The sequence below is a fragment of the Mustela nigripes genome, chromosome 4, assembly GCF_022355385.1.
Source record: "Mustela nigripes isolate SB6536 chromosome 4, MUSNIG.SB6536, whole genome shotgun sequence".
NCBI lineage: Eukaryota > Metazoa > Chordata > Mammalia > Carnivora > Mustelidae > Mustela > Mustela nigripes.
This window is the reverse complement of record NC_081560.1, coordinates 151,783,475-151,810,321: the sequence shown is the minus strand read 5'-3', so window position 1 is coordinate 151,810,321 and position 26,847 is coordinate 151,783,475. Positions and strand designations below refer to the sequence as shown.

At 43.4% G+C, this 26,847-nt stretch overlaps 1 protein-coding gene across 5 annotated transcripts in view; it reads right to left on the bottom strand.

The window, feature by feature from the left end:
- The window catches only part of WDFY4 (WDFY family member 4), a 281,403-nt gene that overhangs the window by 94,592 nt on the left and 159,964 nt on the right, over nt 1-26,847 (bottom strand). For all 5 annotated transcript variants that reach the window (XM_059397992.1, XM_059397994.1, XM_059397995.1 and 2 more), the window contains exons 40-43: nt 18,835-18,912; nt 10,178-10,384; nt 8,704-8,755; nt 5,477-5,643 (exon numbers count right to left, since the gene is read on the bottom strand). In XM_059397992.1, coding sequence (XP_059253975.1) covers nt 5,477-5,643; nt 8,704-8,755; nt 10,178-10,384; nt 18,835-18,912 — 504 coding nt within the window. The remainder of the gene's footprint in view (nt 1-5,476; nt 5,644-8,703; nt 8,756-10,177; nt 10,385-18,834; nt 18,913-26,847) is intronic.

Below are 26,847 nucleotides of genomic sequence, written 5' to 3'. Positions count from 1 at the left end.
CCTGGGCAGAGGTGCTGTGTGCAGTGAGGGACCAGGAGGCCTGCCCGCTTGGGCCACTGCTCACCAGAAGGTTTACCAGAAAAAGCACAACAGGGCCTGCAGCCAACATCTCTGAGCCCCAGTATGGGAATGGGGTGGTGGGGAGTTAGTGTAACTTGCTCAACACAGTGAGCTGGGAGAGAGTGGAAATCCACATGGCTTTCCAGGAACACTGATCTGAGATCAGGTCCAGGCAAGGGATCCTAGACCTGACGGTCACCACCTGGGAAAGGGAAGTGACACAGTCACCTTCATAGGCGTGAGACTAGATGAAGTGCTGCAGGAAACCCGTAGAGCAACAGCTCCAGACATGCAGCTAGTGACATGTTAGCCAAAAACAGCGACAAACAAAGAGAAAAGGAGGCTGTGAGGCCAGTGTGAACACTTGTCCTGTGCCCAGCTGCCCTCCGGCACCGATTGCTGGCCTTGGCCTTCCTGGCGCTGCTGGTGGATCGCTGTGGGAGCCAGCCCCCGCTCAGCTGTGCCCCTCCATGCTCCCCCCCAGCCGGGGCCCCAGGGACTGGAGAGCAGGCCCAGGCAGTGGCTGCAGGCCGCCTGCCTCCTCCCTGAGCTTTGTACCCCTGGCTGGGTCCCTGCAGGCGCCTCTCAACACAGCTGCGTTCTCTAGCTCAGCAGACATTTCCGAGCACAAATGCTTCATGTCAGGAAGGGGAAGGACAAGGACAAACTCAAGCCTCTGCTTGCCTGTCACAAAACCACAGACTGGGCCGTAGTTACAGCCACGTGTCACGTGGTGTTGGCAGCCAAGTGGGCAGAGTGCTTGGTAGGCACTTGCTGGGCGGGGACGGGGGCAGGTCAGGGTGGGTCCACCCTCTCCCCCAACCCCCATCAGCCAGGGCCTGCTCCACGGGCAGCTCTTAGACTGGACCTGCTCCACAGCCCCAGGATGTTCTGGGCTCCTGCGGCCTGCTTCCTCATGCTCCCTCTGGCCGCGTGCTTTAAATTCAGGGACTCCCTCTGTGTCACCACCTACCAATCCAGGCCCCAAACCCGGCAACTAACAAAGAGAAAAGGAGGCTGTGAGGCCAGTGTGAGCACAAAATATTACATTAGGTGGTGGGTGCAGAAACTTCCACAGGGGCCCCATCCCAGCAGGCAGGTCTCTCGTGGGCACCTCTCTGACTCTCAGTGTCATTCTCCATTCTCCACCGTATCCACAAGACAACGGCCCCACTCAGGCTGCTTGAGTCTCACATCTTGCCCAGGCACTCACCTGGGCAGCGCACCTTGCCTCGCAGGAGCACCCCAGGCTGCAGCCACACTGTTCCCCCACCCCCCACCATCAGGAGCAGCCCCTATGTGGCCCTGGCTGCTCTCCTCCCACACCTCCTTCTCCAGGGAGCAAGCGCCTCCAGGGGTTTGGCCCCACCGATCCTGGGAGACGCAGGCTGAATCAGAAACAACCTCTCTTGTAACTGACCCTGAAACCAGAGGCAACCAGCAACAACGGAGGGAATCAAAACAATTTGTGCAAAGACCCAATGTCCAGATAATGGCAGGATCACCTTGACCTTACAGCTGTTCAGCCTCTCTTTCCAGGGAGCTGACATTCTTCTGGACTCCCTGCCCCCCCCACCCCTTCCAGGCAGGCAATGGGATAGACCAAGTGCTAAGTGCAAACGGGACTGCTCTTGCTCTCAGCCCCTGCTGGGTTCAGCTGGCTCCTGTCTGCACAGCCGGGAGATCCCCGCTACCACAACAAGCTACATGTGGTGCTTCTGACAGCTTCCTGCTGTGTGACATGGAGACCAAGAAAGACTGAAGTTTAAGTACAAGGCAGGGGAGGCTGGGAGAGCCGTCTCTTCCTGGTCCTGTTCTGCGTCTTGGAGGCTGGCAAAATCAGTCCCCTGTGGGTTTCAGGATCATGGCTCCCAGCACTTCGATACGACCCTTGAGGGATATGCCACCAGGCAGGACAACCAGCAAAAATAAAGCTCTCCGAGACCAGGACAGTCACCGAGGTCATCCAGCTGTTGTAAATACTGGAGCTAAGACTAGCCCTTGGCTGTGATGGTAAATTCCAGATGTTGCCCTCTGCCCAGCCCGGTTAGGGCTGGAAGACCCAGGCTGGCCTTGGAAAGTACATGGAAACGAGGTCACCCACAGAAGCTCCCCTTGGAGCTTGGAAGGGGAGGACATGGATTAGGTAGGATATGGACCCTAAGTGATACCAACTGGGAGGCAGTATTCCAAAGACGTCTCCCAAGAACCTCATCCCTGATGTTCCCATCAGACACTAACCTAGGTGCTGCTGAAAGAACCTGCAGAAGAAATTAGGTACAGATCAGCAGACTTCGAAATAGGGAGATTTTCCTGGATAATCTGGTGGGTTCGAGGTACTGCCGTGAGCCCTTAGCAGCAGAAGAGGGCAGAAGAGCTGGCTGGTGGGAGAGGTGCGATGGGAAAGGCAGGCGGAAAGGGACCGGCAAGGTCTGAGGGGGAAGAGGACTTGACTGACAGCAGCCAGCTTTGAGAACAGAGGAGGGGGCCACGGGGCAAGGGATGTGGGTGGCCTTTAGAAGCCAAGAATGATCCCTGTCTGACAGGCAGCAAAGGAACATGAATCTCAGTCCTATAGAAGCATTGGACCAAATTCTGCCAACACCTGGATGAGCTTGAAAATGGATCTACCTCTAGAACCTCTTGAAAGGAACACGGCTTTGCCGACACCTTGCCTTCATCCCTGTGTGACTCAAAGCAGAGCACCAGTGCAACCATATTGTGCGGGGACTTCTGCGTTTAATAAACGTGTGCTGTTTTAAGTCACTAAGTTTGTGGTACTTCGTTATGGCAGCAGCAGAAAATCAATATACCAAGCAAAAGCAAAGCATTGCAGTTGACGTATTCTTACCAAAATGATGAAAATAACCAATATGGACACATACAATCCCATATATCCTTACCCTATCAGGAAAGAGGAGGGGATGCTGACCGTGACAGCTGCTTAACAAGCATCCTTCCTCTCACGGTTTCCCACCTTACACTTCCTGCCAGACATTTTGGACTGAATAACTATTTTCTGGTGGGGGGTGGAACTGCCCTGAGCTTTGTAGGATCATTAGCAGCATCCCTGGTCTCTGCCTACCAGGGGTCAATAGCATCCCTTCCCCGCCAACTCATGAACCTGAAAAAGTCTCCAGACATTGGCAAATGTGCCCTGGGGGTCAAGCTGCCCCCTGCTAAGAATCACCACTTTATATAAGCTTTTAAGGGCATGAGGAAAGTTTTTATAGAAAGAAAACATTAATCTCCGAGCTGTTTTTCAACTGATTACGCATGTACTAGATAAACATTTCTCAAATGAACACAATACTCTATTGATAATCCAAACCATTACCAGCTGTTAGTCCTCAGCAGCTGGTATCATGAATAGCACACAGGATATAAATACATATGTGTATGTGTATATGTCATATATATATATATATGTGTACATGTTTTGATTTCGATCTGTAAATATTTTACAAAGTAGACACACTTCAGTTCCATAGTCAAAATAAAACAAACATGAATTTCACAGTCCTTCATTCATAAATGTTTACTGAATGTCTCCTCCATGCATGCCTGAGGTTAGGTACCCAGCAGCCGCTCTGTTAAAGAGCATAAGTGCAGGGAGAGAGGCAGACAGGTGAAGTGAGAAAGGTCAGGCTGTGTGCCTGGAGCAAGGGGAGGGAGTGATGCAGGGGCAGTGGAAACTGTAGGTACTCTACATCCCAGAGTGGAAAAGTGGCCAAGATTGGCTTCAGAGAGTTGGCTAGCCAGGGCACGTTAGATGCACCAGCAAGAGCAAAGTCATGAGTAAGGTGTGATAGGGACTGACATTTACCCTGTGCCTGAAAGCTTTGGGGTAAGCAGGTGTAGAGAAGATGATGTTGTTCCAAGACCACATTGGTTAAACAGGGACCCAGTCCGAAAGCAGCTAAGAAACTTGATAAAAGTGCTGGGGACCATTTGGCAATGTACTTCAAGCTGGCCCCCTTCTATCCAGCCCCTGCAAGGAGCAAACCCAGCTTAACCCCCCCTCCCCCAGGAGTCTCTGCAAGGAACCTGGCCCTGGAAAGGATGTCCTTTACTTCTGCACCTGCTGATGCTCCTCACAAGCTCGCTAAGCTGGGCACCTGCTCCTGGAAATCCAGGCTGCTTCCTTGGTGAGTCTTAGTTCGGATCTGCTCTCATCCACCTGACTAGCCCTCAGCTTTTACACATTCATCTCTGTGTGGTCCCTGCATGGCCTCTGAGTCCCCCTGCCCACCTCAGAACACCTCTGCTCTGCTGGCCAAGCTCCTTCACTTATGTTGTGAACAGAGGGTTGATGGGTGAGACTCAGAGGCTCTTAATCACCTAGGCTTTAGTAAGAGAAGAGAGTTGGTCTTTAATGGGCTACTTCACATATGCCCTGTTCTGAGCAAGTCTCTTTGCTTCCATTATTTCATTTTACCCCTCCAAGAATTTTGTGCAATGGTTGTTCTACACTTCTCATTAAAGATAAGAAAGAAAGATTGAGGCTCAAAATGTTCAGTAACATGCAATTTAGTATATTGCCAAGTTGGGATTTGAGCTCAGGTCTGGTTTACTCTAAGACATAAGCCTCGTCTTTCATACCCTTCTTTGATTTGGGTAAGAGTAATTCTCTGCTGGAGCCATACTTTAGGGATCCCTCTGGCCCTTCTCCAGTCATAGCAGGGGGCCATGGTATAGGTCCTCCAACCCCGATCCAGGCAACCTAGACTGCAGATTTCCCTGCTAACTGTCCAACCTGCCCCCTAGCCCAGGCACTCATCTTCTCCAGGTCCACCCTGCTGAGGGGTGCCAGGGCTGCAAGGGTGCTCATCCCAAGGCCTGAATGGTGGCCCGGGGAGGCTGGTGGCAGAGTGAGCAGTCTAGGGTCAAACCAAACAAGATCAAGAATTCTAAATCTGAAACTGGTCTTCCAGGTATTATAAAGGTTAGTGTGGAAGTTAGAGAATATTTAGTAACAGTGCATTAGCTTGATTTATATCTTTTTTTAAAAGATGTTATTTCTTTATTTGACACAGAGAGAGAGAGAGAGAGAGAGAGCAAGCACAAGCAGGGGGAGAGGGAGGCAAAGGGACAAATAGGTTCTTTGCTGAGCAAGGAGTCTGATATGGGGCTGGATCCCAGGACCCCAGGATCGTGACCTGAGCCAAAGCAGCCACTTAACTAACTGAGCCACCCTGGTACCCCTTGATTTATATCTTTTAAACATCTCGATGCAAGGTTTGTCAGCTTCCATTTGTCCCCTTGCTCTGGGCCCACCAATTTAGAAGCATGATTGCTCTTTTTGCTCTTTTTTTTTTTTTTTTATTGAAGAGAAGCATCACCCCCCATGTGAATGAGGAAAGCTTGATCTCATGCCTGATAACCTTTAAAGAAGAATCATGGTGCACTACATTACCTTTTCGTGATCACAGAGCTCTTGTAAAATAACTTGTCTTTCCCGACACAGTTCCAAGAAGTCTTCAGAGTGCAGACTTTCATGTAAGGCAGGGAAGAAGGTCAGCTGGGTGCAGTCCACCGCCACCTCCTCTCTCCCACTCTCGGCTTCCTTTGGTGTCAGCTCATCTGCAGCAGCATAAAGGGACACACGGTTTTGGCATAAGCCCCCTGACCTCATGAGGGGTGGTGCACAGCATGGGCGTGAGTCATGGAGAGAAACCGTGAGGTTTCAGGGCAGAGGTGAGTGGTGTGGCTCTCAGCGTGCCCCTCACTGTGTCTGAAAGTGGATATCATCCCCTGACCCCGTGGTACGGTCAACACACTGTTGGGTTGATTCACTCTGGAAGGTGTCCCAGGTCTGGAACGCTGCAGCTCCAGAATGACTGCGGGGCACCACCTCAAAATCCACCCTCATTCATCAGTAGAGAAATTCCATTTAGGGTCACTTAGAATCTGTTTTTTTTTTTTCTTTTTTCTGAACTTTACCTTATTCTTTTAAAACAGTGTTTGTTTGTTTGTTTGTTTCCTAAGTATGGATGCACTATGATCTAAGTGTTAAAAAAAAAAAAAAACTTGGAAAACCATGAAATTGTGAGAATAAACTTAAAATATTTGAGAAGGAAAAACAAGTATCACTCAGGCACCCAGAGACAGTGCTAATAAACCACAGCTCTGACAAAGTAAGCTCTTTTTCTGGGCTGGATGCTTTTGATGGCATTTTTTTCATTTACTTCTATTGGATTGTAGATTCTATTTCAAACTCCCTTCACAATCGAGGAAAAGAGGAAGAGGCTAATTACTTGGCTCAGGGTCACATGGTCACAAAGAGCCAGAGGCTGAATCTGAACCAAGTCTCTTTCTCCTCCCGGTTCACAATTTGGGTTCTTTACTTCTAATATCTTTTCTGGATGTATATGTATATATGTGTAGACATACACATAAACACACATACGTGATTTTTTTTAACGTGATAGGAATTATGCTGCATCTACAGTTTTTCTTTTCTAGAATTTTTTTAGAAGATTTTATTTATTTATTTTGAGATAGTGTGATAATGAGATAGTGTGATAGTGAGATAGTGAAAAAGAGAGCAAGGAGAGGGGAGGGGGGAGGGAGAGGGAGAAGCAGACTCTCCACTGAGCAGAAACCCAATGTGGGACTTGATCCCAGGACCCTGGGATTATGACCTCAGCCGAAGGCAGACTGAGCCATCCATGCACCCCATCTTCTCTAGAATTTTTTTGAGATTATGAGCACTTTCTCATTTCATTAAAAGTTCTTTGAACTCACCTAAAATGGCTGTATAATATTCTGTTGTGTGGCTCTTTCATAATCATCTAATCCATATCCAACTTTTTGGAGGCACAGATAGTTTCTATTTCTACCATAAATGCACTGTGCTGCAATCATGCGTGTGCACGCCTAGATTTATTTCCCAAGCATGCACTTCTGGACATAGACATTTGGGTACCAGGTGAGTACAGAGCTGCAGATTTCTGGATCGTGTTCTCTCCCTCCCCTGTCCTAGATGTCCACTTGCCTAAAACAGGCAGGTGCATGGTACATGACTGCAAAGCTGAGGGGCCATTTTCTTTGTGCTAAGTTGCTCACCTCTTTGAACTCCTCCCCACCTGGGAGTCTCCCAACTGGATGAATGAAAGTGTCTGCTGCTTACAGAAACAGCCACCAGAGGCTTTTCCCCATGCATAGAGAACACTGAGATATAGGCTCCCAAGAAAGCATAGGGGAGAACTGTAACATAAGCCCTTTCTTCTTCTTCCCTGGCTGAACTCCTTACTCGGGGCAGGGATCTTTGTATGGGAATGAGAGGACTCAGCAGCCCATGACCATAGTCCACATCAGTGCATGCTTCTACCAACACAGTCTCTGCAGATTTCCCCTCTGATCTTGGATTCGTGTGGCTTAGGGTAAAGAGAAGAGAAGCAAATGGCATTATGACATTATCCCAAGTTCGGTGCCACAGTGGGACCCCCAAATCAACATAGGATCAAGCAGAGAAAGTCAATTATCATATGGTTTCACTTATTTGTGGAGCATAAGGAATAGCATGGAGGACATTAGGAGAAGGAAGGGAAAAATGAAGGAAGGGAAATCACAGGGAGAGATGAACCATGAGAGATTATGGACGCTGGGAAAGTTTAGGGGTTGGGAGTATGGGTGAGCCCAGTGATGGGTATCAAGGAGGGCATGGATTGCCTGGAACACTGGGTGTTATACACAAACAGTGAATCAGGGAAGAGTACATCGAAAACAAATGATGTACTGCATAGTGACTAACATAACATAATCAATAATAAAAAAACAAACATGGGATCAGGGCCCAGCACCCTCACTTCTGGGCGCTGTTACTGTAGACTAGCAAGACAGAAGGCTCGATGCAGAATCCAGTACTTAGGCACTAAGCGAGACAAGTTTGATCAGTGCTCGGAAGTTGTCGTTTGGTTAAAGATACGGCACTAGCTGCACCTCAGGAGACAATGAAACTCACAGGCAGGCAGTGTTTGAAGCAAAAGGCAGGGTCTGGTAGAAACACGCAATCTGGACTAGAGTGTGTACATCTGTGTGTGTCTGTCAGTTGTATTTGTGTGTGTGTGTATTCGGATGTGTTCGTGCCAAATGACCTCTGAAAATAAACTGTGGATTTCCAGCAAGTCAACTCAACCAAATTCCTCCACGAAAATTACACAAATAAAGGGTAAGTGTAAACATCAAAAATGATTCAAAGTATTTTTTTTAGACTAGGAAATAATGACTATTGTAGCTGTCATCTTTATAAACAGAATTTAGTGTATAAAGTACTAAATATCTCTTCTACCATTTTTACTTTAAAACACTTTCTTATTTTCTTTCTATATACTTTGGGTCACATACTGAGCATGTATTTGTATTAATTGGGGACACTTTTAAGGTCTCTCTGGTACAGTAAATTGACAAGATAAAATTCTTACTGTTGCACATTTAACATAAAAATTTTCACCTAACAGAAAGTCAAGGTCTGGAATAGGTTCCTCCTCACTCTGGAGAGCACAGTAAGGAAGAGAGTCTAAGCACCATCCACTTTAGACTGGCAGCATTTCCTTTTCCAAAATATGAATTTCATATTAAATAAAACCAAGATGTGATTTAATTACAAATGAAAAACAGGTAAACTGATAAATGGAATACCTTGCTTTTCAACATTTGTTTCGGAAACACTGCCATTTCTGTCTTGGTTTTCCTGAAATAAAACCAGGGAAAAGACAAATGAAATCCTGAAGACTATGGCCTGCCACCCTACCACACAGACCCACAAACACACACACATACACGTGACGCCCTGGAATTACTCATTTACTGGAGTCTTAGAAGCAAGGAGGGAGGGATCCTAAATCCTGAAGGACCACAATAAAATGCAAGTATGGATGGTCCCGAGTCAAAGGGGCAAAAACCCACAATCTTCCATTAAGTAGGACTTACAGTAATTACCAAAGATGATGCCAAAATGGGATTCAATAGCATCCCGGATGTCTGTGGTATGGGCCACCCTGGAGAGGGGACTAGGCACAGGACCTGGGGCGAGGCAGCCTGAGAAACCAGAGACCAGGTTTTCTAGCCAGGCTTTGCCTTTGTCACTAGCACAGAGGGCAGGATACTTATTTTTCCTGCCTCCACTTCCTAAGGAATGCATTGAGAGAAAAATACTACATAAAACCAGAGATTTATTGACAGTACATTAAAAATTCAAGTGTCTACTGAATAAATGAAATATAATTTTTTTCATTAAATTTTATAAAGGATTTAAAGTGTAAAAGATTCTGAGGTTACAGAGCAGAGAATAAGCCCAACATTGTATCTCAGGATGGATGTGGAAGGAAACGTCTTGCATTCCAGTGTTTGGAAGGTTGCCCTCTGTAATATCTTGAATCAGAATTGTCCAACGAGGACATGAAAGAACTATTAACAGATTTTTCCATCTCCACTCCTCATCTAACTGGTTCCACATTCTTGAAAATGCAACACTGTCAGTTTGACAACAGAGTTCAAAAATTCATCACAGCAAACTCCCAGGGCCCACCTAGATTCTGTTGTTTGGGAATCTGATGTGGCCTCAACATTGTTTGGGTTACATGGGTCATGGGCTCAAGCTTGCAGAAATAGCTGAGTTCAAGATTATTTCCATTGTAAAACTTGTTAAAGAGACTTGATTGTGCAATAATGCCCATAACAGCACTAGTTATGACTGTTCCATAGCAAATAATTGTTACAAACAGACAATGGCCATCACTTGGCTCTTTGCAAACACTGATGTCCAGATGATTGCATCAGATGCAATATTTGTGGATGTCAGTGTGGTACTAGGTTAGTGGTGTCGGTATATGAACTACCCCAGCATTCATTCACTGGCTCATTTACTTATTTACTTAGGCTGTAGTTAGAGCATCCTTTCTATGCACTAGGGAGAAAGAGTTTCTTTTCTTCTGTTAAATGGCATTGAGAATAAATTACAGCACTCCCACATTTCCTGTGCACATGATCTCTCCTGCCTACCCATGCCAAAGCACCCCTGATGAAAAGAGCATGAGAAAGAAAAGCAAAGGAGACACTTCTCTACATCTTTCCTGCCTGGAAGCACCATTGTTTTGCTGTGTCCAACACTTACCTTGAGCCTTTCTGGACTCAGGGTCTCCAGGGGAGACAAGCGTCTGATGCGTTTCCTCATGCGAGCTGGTCCTTCTCTCCAGTCCAGTTCCCATCTGGAGCAAAGTGTGGCTTCTGCTGTTTGGCCCCACAAGCCCAGCTCCCCAAAAAGCTGCTCTTGAATCCTGGCCCAGGTGTTGGCTGCCTTGATGCTGTCACATCTCTGCCTCTGGGAAGCAGAAATGCAGGGTCATTCCTGGATAAATTTTCTTATGGGCTTGGCCCCAAACTTCTGGGGGTGAACAGACCAAGGCCTCTGAATTGTTCAGATAAAGAAAAACAAACCCTTCTAGGAAGCTCTGCACACCTTCAGGGTGTGTAATGCACTCCAGAGCTAGGACCAGTCTGGGAGAAGAGATCGGTTTCTCAGCTTGGAAACCATTTAATCCAGGTTGGAGGAGGAGAAAGCCATCTGCCCTTTGGCCTTCACAGGAACATGACTGCTGGGTGCTGTGCAGGACAGAACTGGTCCCAAAGGTCCTGAGACGATTCATCAGAGTACACTGGACAGCTATCTTCTAAGTGGAATGCAGAATCTCATCACAGTCCCTACTCTTCAAAATGGACAGGGTGTTTTACCACAGACCCTGCCCTTCAAACATGATGCGAAGGATACTCCTGTCAGTGTCTGGACTGGAGGTGTGGGGGATCAGCACATCTGCCAACAATTGGCAGATGTGAACACGTCATTCCTGTCTCTGGACCTCTAGATTCTCCAACGGATAAATGAGAGGCTTGGCCTGGATATTGTCTAAGGGTCTTTCTAATCCTAATACCACAGGGTTCTAGAATATTGCCTTCTAGAATGTTCATAGAAGCTAAAGCCTTTGATATTACTGAAAGTTATCCCTTACCTATGAAATCTTCATTGTTTGCATACTTGAAATCTGGCTGTCACACCTTCTGCTACAGTATAACTCCAACCTTCTATAACGTACACCCCTGAACTGCCTTTGTATGCCACACAAGTTGTCAGCATCACCTGCCAAGGGAACATTGATTTTCAAAGTTTTATTCAAAGTATTATTCAAATACTTGATGGTATTTGCCCTAAGTTTTGATTTGAAGTTTTCAGAAAACTGAAAGGTGAAAGTGTTAATGACAAGAAGCACAGATCTCATAAACTTAACATAAAGAGAAAAAAAAATCATTATCGTGCATTAGGGCTGAGCCCCTCACCTGCTCTATCTCATTTCCTCTACCCAGTAGCACCATAAGTAAAACTTGAAACTTGCAAATAATTTCTATGATATTCATAAATATTTATATTCATAAATAAATCAAGTCTGGAAGAGGAGTAGTGATTTCTCCAAAGACCACCGGGTGATGGAGCAGAGATGCAAACCCAGTCCATCTGATTCCAAAGCCTTCACTTAAGCCTGCCCACTAGTGCCTTTCCTGAGGGTCTGACATCTTTTTATTAACTCATGATTTCTGATGCTATATACTCCAAAGACTGACATGGCAGACTTAGAGTTAGGTTCTGTAAATCCAGGCCATATGGAACAGGTAAATCATTCTTGGAACTAGAAAATTCCCATGAAAATGTAACAGGGCATCTGGGTGGCTCAGTCAGTTAAGCAGCTGCCTGTGGTCATCTCACTGTGATCTTGGGGTCCTGGGATCAAGCCCCAGGCTCAACTCCCTGCTCAGCAGGGAGTCTGCTTTTCCCTCTCCCTCTGCGCCTCCCTCTTCTCTCTCTCTCTCTCTTAAATAAATAAAGTCTTAAAAATATATATATAACAGACAACACAGTGCTTAGTCTGTGGTCTTTAGCATCAGATGAACCTGAGTTGTTATGATGTTTCTGCTACTTCCTAGTAGTCCAGTGTAAAGGGACTTTAGCTTCCTCATCAAATGTGGTTAATAATATTACAATAATAATAAAACCATGGGTTTGTGTAAGGATTAAATGAGACAATATTTTCAAGAGTTTTATGTGGTGACTTGCTTGGCATAAACAGTATTATTACTGTGAATAAAGCAAATCCCATTTCAAAGCAAGATTATTTTGTTTCTCCACAGTTCTTAAATTCATATCCAAAAGAGTTACAGCATTTTATATAATACTCCAATTGGTTAATAAGGAACTCCAGAAAAATAATGTCTGTCCAAAACCTTTTACAGGGATTAGATTATATGAAATGAATACCCTTTTAGGGAAAATCTCTCAGCTCCTTGGAGATTGCTGATGGGTTTGGAATAACATATAGAGCTTCACAGAGGATAAACAATCCCAAACTATGGGTTGTCCACGCTGGCCTTAAAATTAGTATTTTAAGGATAGTCTCTTGGAGCACCTGGGTGGCTCATTTGGTTGGGTGACTGTCTTCGGCTCAGGTCATGGTTCTGGAGTCCCGGGATCAAGTCCCACATTAGGCTCCCTGGTTGACAGGGAGTCTGCTTCTCCCACTGACCTTTCTCCACTTAACTTCTCTCTCTCTCTCTCCCTCAAACAAATAAAATCTTAAAAAAAAAAAAAAGTAGTCTCTTCACTCCCAAAGATCTACCTATGCAGCCTGGGGGCTCATGGCTGGCCAAATTTTCAACACAGAGCAAATAAGTTGTCTGGAATACTTGTGGCCAGACAGAAACGTGTCAGTGGTGAGACCCCTCAGAGATGAGTGATTATTTAGTCCATGAAAGAAAGCTGCAAGTGGTCACAGGACAGAGGACATGAGATGACTAAAGACCAAGAGCCCTGAGGTCCCACACCTGTAAGGTGCTCTGTGATGTCCATGTTTCTGCACCAAGTAAGGTCCTTTTTCAGTTTAAAGTTTATTGAGCCAAATACCATGCCAAAGACTTAGAGGCAAGGTTTCTGGTATGTTAGAAATAGCTCTGATTTGGGGCTGAATGGAAACTTTTGGGTCGTAGTATCAATGAGCTTTTCCTCTGGGCAACCAGTCCTCCCCCGGTTTTGGTGCTTTGGAGGAGGAGCTGAGCCCAGCCCTGGCTTCAATTCTGAATGGCATCTAAGTCTGGCTAATCTAAGCGGGTGGAGGATGATTATAGGACGGGCTAGTGTGCCTGATTCCCTGGGACTGGGAGTGGTGCTCTCTGCAGCCCCATCTGGAGCAGGCAGGGCAGAGAGGTGGATGCATATGTTCATGGTCGTGGCCACCAGCCCCACGCCAGGGTGCCTTTATGAGCACCAGTGGTGCACTAAGAGGCAGACACAGCCCACAGGGATGTAGCTCAACAGGAAGACACAGCCTTTGTGCCAGCTAGAGAGTGGTCCCCAGGCTTCATGTGAACCTGCCTACTTATAGGGTGCACAGCTTGAGGACTAGAGTGGGAGTTCGCATCAGCTCACATGCTCCTTGTCCACCTGCACCAGCTCCTCAATGTTGTAGGAATCTCTTACATGGATGTGTGATTGTGTGTGTGTGTGTGCGTGTGTGTGTGTGTTGATGTAAGTGTGATGTGTGTGTTAGAATGTGTGAAAGAGAGGAATAAGGAGGGAGAGAAAGGAAACTGATGGCTTAGAACAGAGCTTGAATACACGAATCCAGCTCTTCTTGAAGCCTGCTTCCCCTACATTTTTCAGTATGACATAATAGTTCATTTGCTGCCTAAGCCAGATGGAGCTGAGTTTCTGATGTTTGCATTTGAAAGAGCTTTGACATTGTTTTTATGAACATTGTTGTGTACTTGCCCTTTGGATCACTACATTTGTATCTTTGGGGTAAATACCTAGTAGTGCAATTTCTGGGTCATAGGGTAGCTCTATTTTTTAACTTCTTGAGGAACCTCCATACTGTTTTCCAGAGTGGCTGCACCAGCTTGCATTCCCACCAACAGTGTAGGAGGGTTTCTCCTTCTCCACATCCTCCCTAACATCTGTCATTTCCTGACTTGTTAATTTTAGCCATTCTGACTGGTATGAGGGGTATTTCATTGGTTTTAATTTCTATTTCCCTGGTTGCAAGTGATGTTGAGCATTTTTTCAGTAGCCAAACTATAGAAAGAGCAGAAATATCCATCGACAGATGAATGGATAAAGAAAATGTGGTATTATCATATGGTTTCACTTACTTGTGGAGCATAAGGAATAACATGGAGGACATTGGGAGATGGAGAGGAGAAGTGAGTTGGGAGAAATCAGAATTAAGGAGGGCACATAATGCGTGGAGCATTGGGTGCAAAAACAATGAATTATGGATCACTGAAAAAAATTAATTAAAATTTAAAAATACCACTATTTTTGTTCTTTAAAAAAAAGAAGTGGTATGTATGTATGTATATGTGTGTACATGTGTGTCTACAATGGAATATTACTCAGCCATCAAAAAGGATGAGATCTTACCATTTATATCAGTGTGGATGGGACTGGAGGGTGTCTTGCTGTATGAAATAAGTCAATCAGAGAAAGACAATTATCATAGAGTTCCACTCATATGTGGAATGTAAGAAACAGTGCAGAGGATCATACGAGAAGTAAAGAAAAACTGAATGGGAAGAAATCAGAGAAGGAGACAAACCATAAGAGACTCTTGACTCTAGGAAACAAACTGAGGGGTGCTAGAGGGGAGGTCAGTGGGGAGAATGGGGTAACTGGGAGATGGCCATTAAGGAAGGCATGTGATATGATGACACGGGGTGTTACATGCAACTGATGAATTACTGAACTCCACATCTGAATCTAATGATGTACTATATGTCGGTTAATTGAATTTAAATTTAAAAAAGAGAGAAATGTGACAAACACTTGATGAATATACAGAAACTGAGCAAGAAATGGCAACAGCCTGTTTGGACCCTAGGGAACCCAAGAACAATGCCTCTCATACACTTAAAAAAAAAAAAAAGTCTACTTCTGGTATGACAGGCACCGTGCAAAGAGCTTTAACCAGAAAAGCCTGGAATGTTTTAAAAATATCACAGGAATAATGAGGCATTTCTGCATGTTATGGTAAGGACTCCCCACAAGAAGAGGACAATCTGGGCATACAAGAGAGCAGAACCAAAGCAGCTGGACCATCAGGAATAGAACAAATATAATGTGGAAAAGATAAAGAGGGATTTGGGCAGGGCCAGAGGACAGGAAATGGTTTTTGCCAGTACTTCCAGAATGACAAGAAATTGGAGAGACTGAATACTAGAATTGCCAGATTTACTGGTAATATAATGATGGGATATAATGATGCTTGGTTTAACTTCCAGGGCATTGGGTAATGTGACCTTGTCATGCTGCGGGCTCCTGCCATCTCCAGAGACCTCTCAGTTGTGGGTAAAATACCAAGTTAGAGAAGTCTTATTCCACCTATTCTTGAAAGTCCTATGGGGCCAGAATCCCTGAATCTCACCAGTACCACCCTCCTGGGGAGATCTCATTGAGTATACTTGGGTGAAGCTGTCCTTGAAGAACATGGCAGGTTTCACAAGTCTGAACTCTTTATAGAATCTGAACATGGTTTTTCTGGAAGTGGAGAGGGGTCTGCACTGGGAAAATGTTTTGTCCCTTAAAAAACTAGGGTAGACACTCCAGACCCCATTATCTCTGGCAGACGGTGATTACCTCTGCTTTCCTTTAAATGTTCAAACAATCTGTCTTAAATATTTAAACACTTGGAAAGTATCCTTATGGATTAGCCTCAAAATGCTGATTTTCTCAAAAATACCTCAAGCAGTAGAACTCTACACAGCTTTCTCAAGTATTCTCTGAATCCCATTCAGGCCTGTTGCTGAAAATGAGCCAGGCTAATGCTCCAGAAGGCTGGATAGTTTCCTTCTGGACTTGGAGCCTCTGCTAGGTTCTGTCCTTTCCCCTATGAACTTTCAATCTCACAAACTGCAGCAGAAACTTACAAAGTGCCACAGCACGTCTCTCCTAGCCATAAGCAAATCACCCCAGGTCTTCCAACTGTGAGAAGAGAGATCTCACACTCTTGACTGGATGCTGATCTGGACATTTAGACAAACAAATCCTTCATCTTGAAATGGAACAAGTATGATAAGGATGTTCATAAATAAAGAATGCAATCTTAAACAATTCATCTTATTTTCCCCCGGTAACAATTGAATTTATTGGCCATATTGCTAGTCCTGAGAGAAGTCAGTAAATACAAATGGTGGGACACTGATGGGCAGGGGTCTGTTTGAGGGGCACAGGTAACATGCAATTAAGCCAGCAGGGCACCCATCCTGCTGTGCAATGCAGTCGGTAATGTTGCAGTGGGGAAGATGTCCCTGATAAGGCCCTTCTGCAATGGAGAGTCTGTTTAGGACCAGCTTTGCTAAAAAAAAAATCAGAATGCCTCCTGATCGCTTTTATGGCAGCATGTCCTGTAGACCCCTAGATTTCTCCTCCACCCTTGTGATGAACTGCCTCCACTTACAGAACAGCCAGGAAGGCTGCGTTGTTAACCTGCATGTTTCTGAGGTACAGGATGCACAGCTCATGAATCCATAGTCCCAGGGCCATGTGTGGGCTCCTAAATGAGCTCATATGGAAATAATTAGATCAAATTACTTGCCTTAAGTTGATCAGAGCCTTTTTTGTTTCCCTGACATTTGGGCACCGCTGTTCCACCCTTCCTTGGCTCCTCACTTCACCCCAGTCACAGCCCGTGGTCCTTTACACTCTATTGCTCTTCTCTTTATAGTAGGGCATCCTAGGATTGGCCTCATCACCGTATTTGTGGTTATTTATTAACTCTTGGTGCCCTACTGATTTTTAAGAACCCTCCAGGCGCAGCAGTAGTGTTATCATCTCTGCCTTTCGTATACCTAACATAGGCTTTGGAACAGAGAAATCATAAAGAAAATAATATATTTAGTAAGGTTTTAATACTATATGTTGTGCTCTATTATTGACAACCATTTTTTTCCCTTTTTTTAAATTAACATATAATGTATTATTTGCCCCAGGGGTACAGGTCTATGAATCATCAGGCTTACACACTTCACAGCACTCCCATAGCACATACCCTCCCCAATGTCCATAACCCAACCACCCTCTCCCTACCCACCTCCTCCTGGCAGTCCTCAGTTTCTTTCCTGAGATTAAGAGTCTCTTATGGTTGTCTCCTTCCCGATCCCATCTTGTTTCATTTTTTTCCTCCCCACCCCAAGCCTCCCACTCTGCCTCTCAGATTCCTCATATCAGGAAGATCATATAATAATTGTCATTCTCGGATTGACGTATTTTGCTCAGCATAATACTCTCTAGTTCCATCCATGTCATTGCAAATGGCAACATTTCATTGCTTTTGGTGGCTGCATGGTATTCCATTGTATACCACATCTTTATCCATTCATCTGTTGATGGACATCTAGGTTCTTTCCATAGTTTGGCTACTGTGGACATTGCTGCTATAAACATTAGGTTGCATGTGCCCCTTCAGATCACTACATTTGTACCTTTAGTGTACATACCCAGTAGTGTGATTGCTGGGTCATAGGATAGCTCTATTTTCAACTTTTTGAGGGCCCACCACGCTGTTTTCCAGAGTGATTGCACCAGCTTGCATTCCCTCCAACAGTGTAGGAGGGTTCCCCTTTCTCCACATCCTCTCCAGTGTCTCTCATTACTTGACTTGTTAATTTTACCCATTCTGACTGGTGTGAGGTGGTATCTCATTGTGGTTTTGATTTGTATTTTCCTGATATTGGCAACCATTTTTAACCACATTTTGTGAACAACACTGACTAAAGATGAACTTCTTTAACCACACATGGGCCATGTATTCCCTGCCAGCCACTTCTAGACCCTCTACACTTGTTCTTTAATGGTCACAGTTGGGCAGTATGATCCCATCTTCAAGATGGGGACCCCGAGGCTCAGATTCCACACCCGGGAAGAGGCAGACCTGAGACCCAACCAGAGATCTCACTGGCATGAAAGACAATACCCTTTACTCTCACTGTCCAGAAATCACACCTAGAGAAGTGTTTTAATTATCTAAATCTGCTCTGATGAGTGGCAACCCCTTGCATTTCAGATAAAACGCAAAAGCCCTAAGGTGGCAGTAGGCTCTGTATGCTCTGGTCCTGCCTCATCATCACCCTTGTTCATTTCCAGTTCAGGTCACCCAGTCACTTCTTCCAGTTAATTGGTCACATCCAGCTCTTTCCTGACCAGGATCTTCCCACATGTCCTCCCACAGGGAGAAACACAACCTCAAAATACTTCTGCACACCTTTCTCCTTCAGATCTCAACATTATGGTCACTTTCTTGGAAGGGGGCCTCTGATCTGCCCAAGGTAAATTCTCCCCACATCATAATCTCTCATTGTACCTATATTTTCCATGTCTCTTGCTTGTCATAAGTAATAACGATCTATTTATTTGTGCTGTTATTTAATACGCAGAGGTAGAGTGAAGCTACCAGAGAGTCAGGCCCATGTCTGCTCTGTTTACAATTGTGCCCCGAGCTTACAGCACAGTGTCTGAGGCACCCACCCTGGGCTCTTGACATCTCTTTACTAGTGGATGAATGAGTAGATGAAAGGATAAGCATGCTACCTCTCTGCTCAGTTGCTTACAGCACACATGTTGCTCACCTATGGTTGACTTAGCCAACTAGAATTTAAACCAAAGGCCCTTCTGAGTCTTCATTTCAGAATCAAGGGAGTGTCCAGTCTTCTGTGCAGGGAAAAGAGCTTGTTTCTCACCTGTACATGATCTTTGTATAAAGATGCATACAGTTCCTGTCCTCTTCTTCTGTAGTTCTCAATACATGACACAAAGTCCTGGAAAAGAGAGGAAACAAGTGACAGCTTAATGACAGTTGTGATTTGAGATGGGAACTTGTCTCCTCTGACCAATTATCAGGAGAAATAACAGTTACAAGTTTTGTTGGTCAAATCAATCATAACCTCATAAATAAAGACTTCACCGGTGTTGATACCACACACAGACACACACACACACACACACACACACACACACACATACTCACATGCATGTCTATGGCATACTTCTACTTCTAGCTATCTCACACCATATGTGAAATCCCATTATAATATGTGCAAAGACATGAATAGACACTTCACTACAGAATATACAGATGGCAACTAGACATATGAAAATATGTTCTACATCATTTCCACTAGGAAAATGAAAATTAAAACTACAGTGGGGAGTGGGAGGACAGGGTAACAGAGTGATGGGCATTAAAAAGGGCAAGTGATGTACTGATCACTGAGTTTTACATAAAGCTGATGAATCACTGCACTCTACCTCTAAAACTAATAATATACTGCATGTTAATTAATTTAATTTAAATTAAAAACAAAAACAAAAAAAAAACTACAGTGAGATATTAATACACACCTATCCAAACTGCTAAAATTAAAAGGGAATAACAGCAAATGCTGGTGAAGGTACAGAGAAGTTAGAACCTCATGTACTGCTGGTAAGAAGGTATGGTTACAGCCACTCTGGAAAACAGGTAAGTAGTGTTTTTAAAAATCTATATAACTACCATATGACCCAGCAGGTTGACCCCTGGGGATGTATCCCAGTGAAATGAAAATGTAGACTCACACAAAAACTAAAAACTTATACATACATGTTTATAGCAGCTTTATTCAGTAACAGACAAAAACTAGAAACAACCCAGATGTCCCTCAACAGGCAAATGGTTTAACATATTGTAATGCATCCATACCATGGACCACTTATAAATAAAAAGGATAAACTGTTGGTTGTTGATACATGCAACAACAACCTGGATGAATTTGCAAAGATTTATGCTAAATGTGAAAAGACAAACCCGAAAGGTCACATACTGTACAGTTCCATTTAAACAGTATTTTGAAATGGCACAGTTATAGAAATGGAAAACGTACAAGTGGTTATGAGAGTTTATGGGAATAAGGGGAAAAGCAGTGGGAATGGCCATCACAGGGCACTGTGAGGGATTCTTGTGGTGATTGAGATGTTTTTGGTTATGATATTTACTGCAGTTTTACAAGATGGCACCACTGGGGGAACTGGGTAAATGGTACATGGTATCTCTCTCGCTCGCTCTCTTTCCTTCTTCCTCTTTCTTTCTTCCTCTCTTTCTGTTTCTCTCTTTCTTTTTTCCCTTCCTTCCTTCCTTCCTTTTTGAGAGAGAGAGAGAGAGGGAGAGAGAGAGAGAGCATGCACAAGCCAGGTGGGGGCAGAGGGAGAGGGAAGAGAGAGAGAATCTTAAGCAGACTCCAAGTTCAGTGTGAATCCTGACACGGGGCTTGACCTCACAATCCTGAGATCATAACCGAAGCCAAAATCAAGAGTCAGAGGCCTAACCAACTGAGCCACCCAGGCACCCCTACATTATCTCTTATAACTGCATATAAACCTACAATTTTCAAGATAAAAAGTTTAGTTTAAAAAAAAAATCACTGAGGGATTTAGCTTTACCATTCTAAAAAAAAAAAACTCATGTCTAGAATATATTTTAAAACTACTAATCAATGAGGAAAGAAAACCAGAAAAAAAACTCAATAGAAACTTTTAAAAAGAAAAAATAGAATAAGCATTTAATTTTAAAAGATGTCCTAGGAATGCAAGGGTGGCTCAGTTGGTTAAGCACCTGCCTTTGGCTCAGGCCATGATCCCAGATTCTTGGGATTGAGTTCTGCACTGGGCATCTTCTCAGCAGGAAGTCTGCTTCTCCCTCTGCCTGCTGCTCCCTGTGCTTGGACGATCACTCACTCTCTCTTTCTCTCTCTCTCTGACAAATAAATAAAACACACCTTTAAAAAAAATAAAAATAAATAAAAGATGTCCTACTAGCCAATAGACATACAAGAATGTGGTCAACTCATTTGTCATTTGGGGAACATAAATTAAAACCACAATGAGAATGTTCAGAAATTCAAATAGGCTAATTATATCATATTTTGATTATGATATGGAGCAAATGAACTCTCTTACACTGCTATATTGGTACAACCATTTTGGAATATTGTTTGGCAGTATCTTAAAAAGTGAATATATTCCTATTCAATGACTCAGAGATTTCATTCATGGATATATAGCTAATAGAAATTCATATATATGTGCTCCTAAAGGCATGTAAAACAATGTTCATAACAGCAGTGTTTGAAACAGGCTCTATTTAGTACTAGTCAGTACTACTCAGTATTTGAATAGTCTGGGAACAATGCAAATGTCTATCAGTAACAGACTGGGTACATCAAGTTTGATATATTTATATATTGAATATTCTACAGTAATGGTTATTAAAGTGGTCCATAAATCCTGGATGTTCCTGTAAACCTTTCAGGAGTCTGTGAAGTAAAAGCTACTTTCAAAACATTGGGACATCTTTGCCTTCTTTTCACTGTGTTCACATTTCTACTGATAGCCCAAAAGCAATGGGGAGTAGAATTAGGGTCATAATCTAAACCAAGGGGTTGGCACCAACTGTATAATCATCATTTTATATATTTCTCACCACTAGGAAATCTTAGCAGGAAAAAATCCTCACATAAGAATGTCATGGACTCTGAAAAACAATCTGAGGGGTTTGAAGTGGCAGGGGGGTGGGATGTTGGGGTACCAGGTAGTGGGTATTATAGAGGGCACGGGTTGCATGGAGCACTGGGTGTGGTGAAAAAATAATGAATACTGTTATGCTGAAAATAAATAAATTAATTAAAAAAAAAAAAGAATGTCACTGATAGGGGTGCCTGGGTGGCTTAGTGGGTTAAAGCCTCAGCCTTCGGCTCAGGTCATGATCTCAGGGTCCTGGGATCAAGCCCTGCATCAGGCTCCCTGCTCAGCAGGAAGCCTGCTTCCCTCTCTCTCTCTCTCTGCCTGCTTCTCTGCCTACTTGTGATCCCTGCCTGTCAAATAAATAAAATCTTTTAAAAAAAAAAAAAGAATGTCACTGATAAAACAATAGAAAATATTCATTTTATTAAATCTCAAGTTTTGAATATACTTTTTTTTAATAATCTGTGTGATAAAATGGAAGTATGCATAAAGCACTTCTTCTGAATACCCAAAAACATGTTGGTTGTTTCAAGAAAAAGCACTATGCAATTGTTAGAGTTATGAGCTAAACTGGCAGCTTTTGTCATAGAACATCATTTTTATTTGAAAGAATGACTCAAAGACAAAATTATAGTTATTAAGACCTGTTAGGCAGATATTTTCTTAAAAATAAACAAAATAAACCCATCAACTCAAATAAAGCAGCCTGACACTATTTGCTATGAAAAATAAAATTGAGCTTTCAAATTTAAATATTAGAATGTTGGACAACGTGTATCTGCCTCTTTGAACTTAACAGTTTCCCAGCAGCTAAAAGTTTTTCTTATAAGACTAATGGTGACATGAACATGATAAAAATCATGTTGTGCAAGGAAGCATGTCAACATTAGGGAGATCTATGTAACTCAGGCAACCAATATTCTGAAAGAATGCAAAGATGCATGTTACAAAATCATGTAGGAGTTTAAAATATCCATTCAAAGTGTAAAATAGATCAATCGATTTTAATGTAATTGAAGACAAAAATTTCACTGATAAAGGTTTCAACTAAACTTTAAGAAACTACTACTTGTTAAGTTTTGGTGTAGTATCAAAGAATGTCTAGAATTTTCTGAAAAGACTATTAAAAATGCTCCTTTCTTCTCTCCTACATAACTTCAGGGCCTAGATTTTCTTCATATATTTCAACCAAAAAAAAAAAAAAATAGTACAAAGGATTGAGTAAAGAAGCAGATACAGGAAACCAGCTATCTTCTTACTATGTCAAATAGATATTAAAGAGACCTGCAAAATTACAAAACAATACTACTCTCTTTTAACAATTTTTTGTTTTGAAAAATAAAGCTATTCATTAAAAGTGTTATGTTTAAATATAATGGGTTTATTACTGTTATTTTTAAATGAATTAATAAAGGCATTACTTTTAAAATTTTGTTTTAACTTCTAATGCAGTAAATATTAATAGATACAGTCTACATAATCAAAAGCTTTTTTGGAGTCCTCAATCATTTTTAAGAGGATAAATTGGTCCTGAGAATTATTGTGTCAACACTATGAAAATGAATGAATTACTACTTCATGCAATGACATGAATAAATTGCACAAATGTTTGGAGTGAGGTCAGAGCAAAGTATATATACTGTGTCATTTCATTTACAAAAAAAGTAGCAATGTGAAAAATGAATGTATGGTATTAGAAGCCAGAATAGTTGCTACTTTGGGGGAAGAAGGGACTGGTGACTAGGATGGGACATGGAGCTTGGGAGTGCTTCTGGGTTGCCATTACTGCTGCATTTTCTTATCTGGGTACTGGTCACATGCTTATTCTCAAAATTCTTAAATATGTTTATTTGTGATTTGAACACTTTTTCTATGTTATGTTATATTTTGATAAGATTAAAAAAGTTTTTATAAGCAAAGACTCAAAAAATATGAAAACAATACAATTTTAAAACCCCAGTTACAGTTTTGGAGTAGTGGGAATCGGAAGATTCCTTTATTTTCTTTTATTTCCTTTTTTTTTTCTTGCAAAATTTTCTTTAATACTGCTGGTTACATGTGTTTATACACATTTATAAGTAAAGCAATCCTTATGAGCATCGCAAGTGACATAAAATGCTGACAAATTTGACTAATTTTACATCTAAGGCAAAAGCCCAGACTTTTTCCTAATATGATGCCTTAGAGACATGCAGCAGGAGAAAAGAACTCTTGGGGAACACTTGAACACAAAGTAGCTCCCATCAAAATAGCACATGTGCCATCTTGCCAAAAAGGGACAGGTCTTGTGTGAATGGTCTCAGGGAATTAACTGGGGCTAGGGTAGGGAGCTCCAGGCAGGCAGACTTTCAGCTAGGCGTATGAAAAGATATCCAGATTCCCATGTTGCTCAGTGTTGCTGAATGAGAGAATGGGAGGTAGAAAGAATAGAAGACCAAGGACCTTGGTACTTGGCCCTTACTAGCCACAGTACATGGGCAAACCACTTAACGTTTTTGAAATTTGATCTACTGTCTACAAGATGAGGTTCATGTGACCTCCTTTGACTATTCTGAAGAGATGTCATGAAGAGGGGATAAGACCATAGGCTGAAAGTACTTTGTAAACTGAAAAAGTCACCCAAAGAGATGATTTTTGTGTAGGTCCTGGGTGAGATCAGTTGAAAACATTAAAAAATTAAATAAATTTCCTCTCTACCATAGCTATAGCCCAGGATTGTTCATATCCTTGCTCAGATACTTCATTTCTAATTTCACATTCACTCTCTATTGTTAAGTTCAGAAAATACTCATTGTTCACCTACTATTTTCCAGGTACTGGAGTACAAACGTGAGCCCCATATCTGGTTTTGTGGCGTCTAATGGGAGAGACGGATGGTTATAAGCTGCCATGGCCAATGTTGAGCCAGAGGTCAGCACAGGACATGGGAACACGGGACCTCGTATGCACACAGAAGAGAAGACCTTGTCCCGAGTCACATTCAGAGAAGGCTCTGTGGTTGAGACGTTGCTTTAGTTATATCTTAAAAGGGAGGTATTCAATAGAAGTCTGATGTAGTCCATTAGCATTTTTGATAACTCACTCTTACAGGAATTTGATCGATGAAAACAAGACTGGTAGTAGGGAGCCCCCTTAGGACACTACAATGACAGTACAAGTGAGACATCACATAATGGAATGAGTGATGTGGAATTGTCAAATTCAAGAATTTTATGAAACATGAAATCGGTAGGAACTGGTGACTGTATGAGATGGTAAGAATTTCTCCAATATTTCCAGTTTGCCTAATGAATTAAATTAGATCAACTAAATGAAGAAAAATTAAGAGTGATCACAACAATAAGAGAAAGAGCAAGTGTAAGTGATATGAGGACATGCTGAATGTCAAGTGTCGGAGGTACAGCTGCGCCTCCCTAGAATAAAGCCCAGGTGGGACTTCCAAGGTTGATGGATTTGTGAGTCATGAGCAACCAGGTGCTAGGCAAACCCTGAGAGATGATAAGATCCTGCACAGAGAGTAAGTACAGAGATGAGACCTATAAGACAAGGTATGAGACCTGGAGAACACTAGTGAAGTTCAGGCCAGGAGGAGAAAAGTTAGAGAGGTTTAAGGAAAACGAGAAAGGGATGTCATGGAAGACAACAGCCATGTGACCATAGCGAATGCACTGGAGAAGTCCTGTGAGACAAAGCTTGAAAATGCCCATGGGATATGTCTGTTGAAACTGGTCACTGGTAACTTCTGTGAGTATTTCAGAGGAATGATTTGACAGCAACGAGTCAGTTAGAAATGTGGAGATAAGAGAGTGGACACAAAGAGTGTAAAGCAACTCATTGAAGAAACTTGACTCATGAAGAAGAGAAACAGAGGTGGGAGCAGAGTCACATGATAAAAGAGAAAGAACATGACTCAAGTGTATTACCAGGCTGCGGGGAGCTTGGCAGTGAGTGGGAAAAGCTTGAAAAGCAAAGGAAAAGTCCCTGATGGTGCAGGTTTTACCAGATAAGCAAGAAAGGATGGGACTGGCAGCCCAGCAGAGGTCCACCTGAACAGTGGCAAAGGGAGAGGCTCCTCATGCTGCAAGGTGAAGGGAAGGACCTAGCATCGCACACCGACAAAGAAGTTTCCATAGGCATTATCATGTTTAATGCTTTTCTCCTGACAAATCTGTATTGGGACTATTCCCATTTTACAGAAGAGGAAATGGGACAAGAGAGGATGAGGGACTCCAACAACACTCCATGGAAGTGTGATGCTAGATGATGACTCCCTGGATGCTGGCATCCTGTCTGTCTCCCCGGCTTGCATTTCCACTCCACAGTGCTAGGTGAACGTTACTTTCCCAGTGGCCATGGAGACATTTCATGCTCTGGAAAGCTGTCATGCTCGGGATGTGGAGGCAGGAGGTGGACCATTTGGGTCGGTTCAAGGGCAGAGGCCCATCTGCCTGGGCAGCAGTGGATGTGGTACGTCGATCAGGGACAAATTCAGAGCAGAGCTCTGCACTGCTTATTGGAACGAAATAGCCTTTGCTTAGCAACTGCCTGTGTGTTAAAGAGTTTGAGAACCTCTGAAGTAGAACAAAGGGCCTCAGAAGGCCGCTTGGAGACTGGAGAGGGATGCAAATCTGGTTTAGAGCCTGTGCCCTGCTCTCCCAGTGCCTCCTTAGGGAAGGGTTTGGCTACAGCATCCAGACCAGATCTTGGAATGGGGAATGGGGCACATCCTACTGGAGGGTCCCCTGTAAGTGAGCTGCCCTCAGCTTGGTGGGATCCACCTTTGCCAGGGCACCCCTGGGGCTGGCGAACTGCTGGTGACCCTCCTGCCCACAGGGCCTCCGAGGAAGCTCCCGCTGTCCACTGATGATGGTCGTTACACTTGTTTGTTTAAAGCATCATTAGCCCTGTAATCACAGCTGTGCAGCCTCGCAAACACAAGGAAGGCCAATATCTGAACACAGCCCCTCAGACCCTGCTCAGAAACTTGAGGCTGAGATTACAGTCAGAGGTCTGGGTTCTCCAGCCAAGCAGCACACATGCTGGGTGTGGGACTAAGCTTTTCACCTGGACTGTATTGACTGCAGGCTGACAGGCCACACATCTCTTTTGAAACCTCACCATTTTTACTGCTAGTAATTTCTTGCAAGGAAACTATTAGATATGTACACGAATATTCACTGACAAGATTTTCCACCATC